General features: G+C 45.8%; 1 protein-coding gene across 3 annotated transcripts in view; it reads right to left on the bottom strand.

Annotated features, from left to right (window-relative positions):
• GRAMD1C (GRAM domain containing 1C) overlaps nt 1-3050 on the bottom strand; it is a 91098-nt gene that overhangs the window by 5094 nt on the left and 82954 nt on the right. For all 3 annotated transcript variants that reach the window (XM_045286191.1, XM_045286189.1, XM_045286190.1), the window contains 2 exons: nt 1665-1775; nt 1094-1199 (listed from right to left, as the gene is read on the bottom strand). In XM_045286191.1, the coding sequence (XP_045142126.1) occupies nt 1094-1199; nt 1665-1775 (217 nt within the window). The remainder of the gene's footprint in view (nt 1-1093; nt 1200-1664; nt 1776-3050) is intronic.

Here is a 3050-nt window from a genome sequence, read left to right as displayed (position 1 = left end):
AATGATGAGGGCAATGAATGTACAAATGTGCTTTACACAATTGATGTATGTATGGATTGTGATAAGAGTTGTATGAGTCCCTAATAAAATGATTATAAATAAATAGATAAATAAATAAGAAAATAAGAAAAAGTTCATGTAAAAATGAAATTAAAAGATAACAGGGGAAAAAAGAAATGCTATTGTTTGGCAAATTGAAAATTTACATTATTTCTGAATCAAAATATATTCCTGTTTTTTTGTTTTGTTTTGCTCTGCTTTGTTTTTAATATTTCATGGTCTATATGAGTAAAAAGTTTTTCATGTTCAGATACTCTGAAACATGTCCTTTCCCAGTGAACTACAATATTTGATGTTGGGAACTGGTTTTTGTTATTTCTTGCATTTTGTATTACATTTATTACCAATACTCACTTAATATAACAATGAAAGTGTGGCTTTGGTTTTTGTATGTGCGCTAAACTCATCTTTTATTTCTTTGAAAAAAAAATGTGCTTTACACAATTGATCTATGTATGGATTGTGATAAGAGTTGTATGAGCCTCCAATAAAACGATTAAAAAGAAAACACTGATTGTCAAATTAAAAAAAAAAAGAAAGTACAGGCTATCTCTGGAGAGACCGACTGCCCTTGGGCCTTGCTTTTCTCCCCTCCTACATTACCTGAGGGGGCGTGGTGGAGGGGGTTGCCATTCCCTGTGGCTAAGTTCAGGTGCACCTGTGACACTGACCTGGGAATGAGGTGCACACACACACAGACACACACACACACACACACACACACACACACACACACACTCTCTCTCTCTCTCTCTCTCTCTCTCTCTCACACTGATCTCTAAAATCCTCCAAATATACTACTCATTCAAAAGGGTCAACCAAAATGTGTAGAATATGCTCCCTTGTTTTTGCTAGAAACAGACTTGACAGACAGCTACAAGTGACATTATGTGCATAAGACACACACAGGCAAGGCTGGTTTCCTCTAGGAGGCGTGGTGGGGGTGGGGCAGGACTTTCTTCAAAGAACAGCTGTTCATGCTGGTTTGAAGGTACCAAGGAGGGAGGGCGGAGGGGGGGGCAGGACTGCTTACCTGTTCCAGCATCACGATGGATTCTCGGAGCACGCCCTTTAGACGACCAGCCTGATCTTTGCTCCTTTGCGGATTTTCTGCTCTCGACGCCATAGCGGAGGCCAAACTGCAAGGACAACACAGACACCTCCCAAAACCACACCCATCGCCATCACGTCAAGTCCAACCCAAGGCGACCCTCGCGGGCAGAGTAGCAAGGTCCCACGGGGCTTCCGGGGCTATAACCCTCGGGGGAACCCGAGCGCCACAGGACCCGAGGAGCAGCTGGTGGGTGCTCCCCGCCCGACTTGCAGGCAGCAGCCGGGCACTTAACCACGGCGCCACCAAGGCTCCTGGCAAGAGCAGCACCACCTTCCAAACAGGAGAACCGTTCTCGGCTTTTCTGCTTTCCAGAAGTCTTCTGTGCTCCCATCACATTCACAAGCCAAACGCAGTCACACAAAGCAGCAAGCAAGAGCAAGCCGTTCATGCCTATGAAGTAGATCCAAGTGTCTGAAATTGGGAATAAGACCCTCCGGCTAAAGAATTCCTGGATTCACGTGGAGAAGGCAGGTGGGGGAAGACGACTTACTTTCGAGACTTGTCTTCTGGGAGGTGGAGGCGGTACAAGGACTGGGCAGCATATTCTATCTTGGACAGCTTCACAAACAGTGCCACGTTCAACAAAGCCAGCAGCAGCAAGCTAGGCAGAGCACACCATCGCTGGTTAAAAGCTGCAAAAATATACTTCACCCAGACTCTTTGCGGTAATTGCTACTTATTTAAATCAGGGACCCCTGTTTTACTATGTAAACTTCAACCAGAGTAAGCATGCAGTGGATGCTGGGGAGAACACATGCAACAAGCCCTGCCCACAAGCGAATTCCGATTCATGACAGCCTTACAGGCCAGGGCACAAACTGTCCCTGGGGGCTTCCGACCCCCGGGTTTCTGAGACTGAAACTCTACTTTTTTCAAATCATTTTACTGGGGGCTCTTACAGCTCTTATCACAATCTACATATCCATCCATTGTGCCAAGCACATGTGTACATATGTTGCCATCATTAATTTCAAAACATTTTCTCTCTACTTGAGCCCTTGAAATCAGCTCATTTCCCCCTCCCGCTCTCCCTCCTGAACCTTTGATAATTTATATATATATTTTTATGTCTTACACCAACTGGTGTCTCCCTTCACTCACTTTTCTGTTGTCCGTCCCCCTGGGAAGGGGTTATATGTAGATCATTATGATTAGTTCCCTCTTTCTCCCCCCACCTTCCCCTTCCCCTCCTGGTATGGCTACTCTCATTAATGGTCCTGAGGGGTTTAATCTGTCCTGGATTCCCTGGGATTTGAGCTCTTATCTGTAACCATGTACATGCTCTGGTCTAGCCAGATTTGTAAGGTAGAATTGGGGTCATGATAGTGGGGGGCAGGAAGCATGAAAGAATTAGAGGAATGTTGTATGTTTCATCGGTGCTATACTGCACCCTGACTGGATCTTCTCTTCCTTGTGACCCTTCTGTGAGGGGATGTCCAATTACGACTGAAACTCATTTTGGAGTAGCAAATAGCCTCTTTCTCCCACAGAGCAGCGAGTGGTTTTGAATTGCTGACCTTGTGGTTGGCAGCCCAGCACGTCACCTTTACACCACCAGGGCTCTGAGGGGGTCCTCAAATGAAATGAGTTGGGGGTGTCCCTAGGGCCTCTCTTCTCAACTGGAAATCATGGTTGATATTCTGTGGTGCTCACCAGCATTGAAATCTATCCATTTAGCTTTCAAGGTGTAATTAACAAGGAGGGGGTGAGGTGTGGGGGACTTTGGTTTTAAGTGCAGCTCACTGCAAGGACAGCAGTTCGAAACCATGAGCCAGCTCAGCAGAAGAAAGACAGAGCTTTCTACTCCCATGAAGAGTTATAGTCTTAGAAACCCACAGGGGAGGAGAGACTGGTGCACATCCTGGCCCACCAGGCC

The sequence above is a fragment of the Echinops telfairi genome, unplaced genomic scaffold (assembly GCF_000313985.2).
Source record: "Echinops telfairi isolate 266 unplaced genomic scaffold, ASM31398v2 ScPeMD7_6;HRSCAF=24_0, whole genome shotgun sequence".
NCBI classification, from domain to species: Eukaryota; Metazoa; Chordata; class Mammalia; order Afrosoricida; family Tenrecidae; genus Echinops; species Echinops telfairi.
This window is presented reverse-complemented; position numbering and strand designations above follow the sequence as displayed.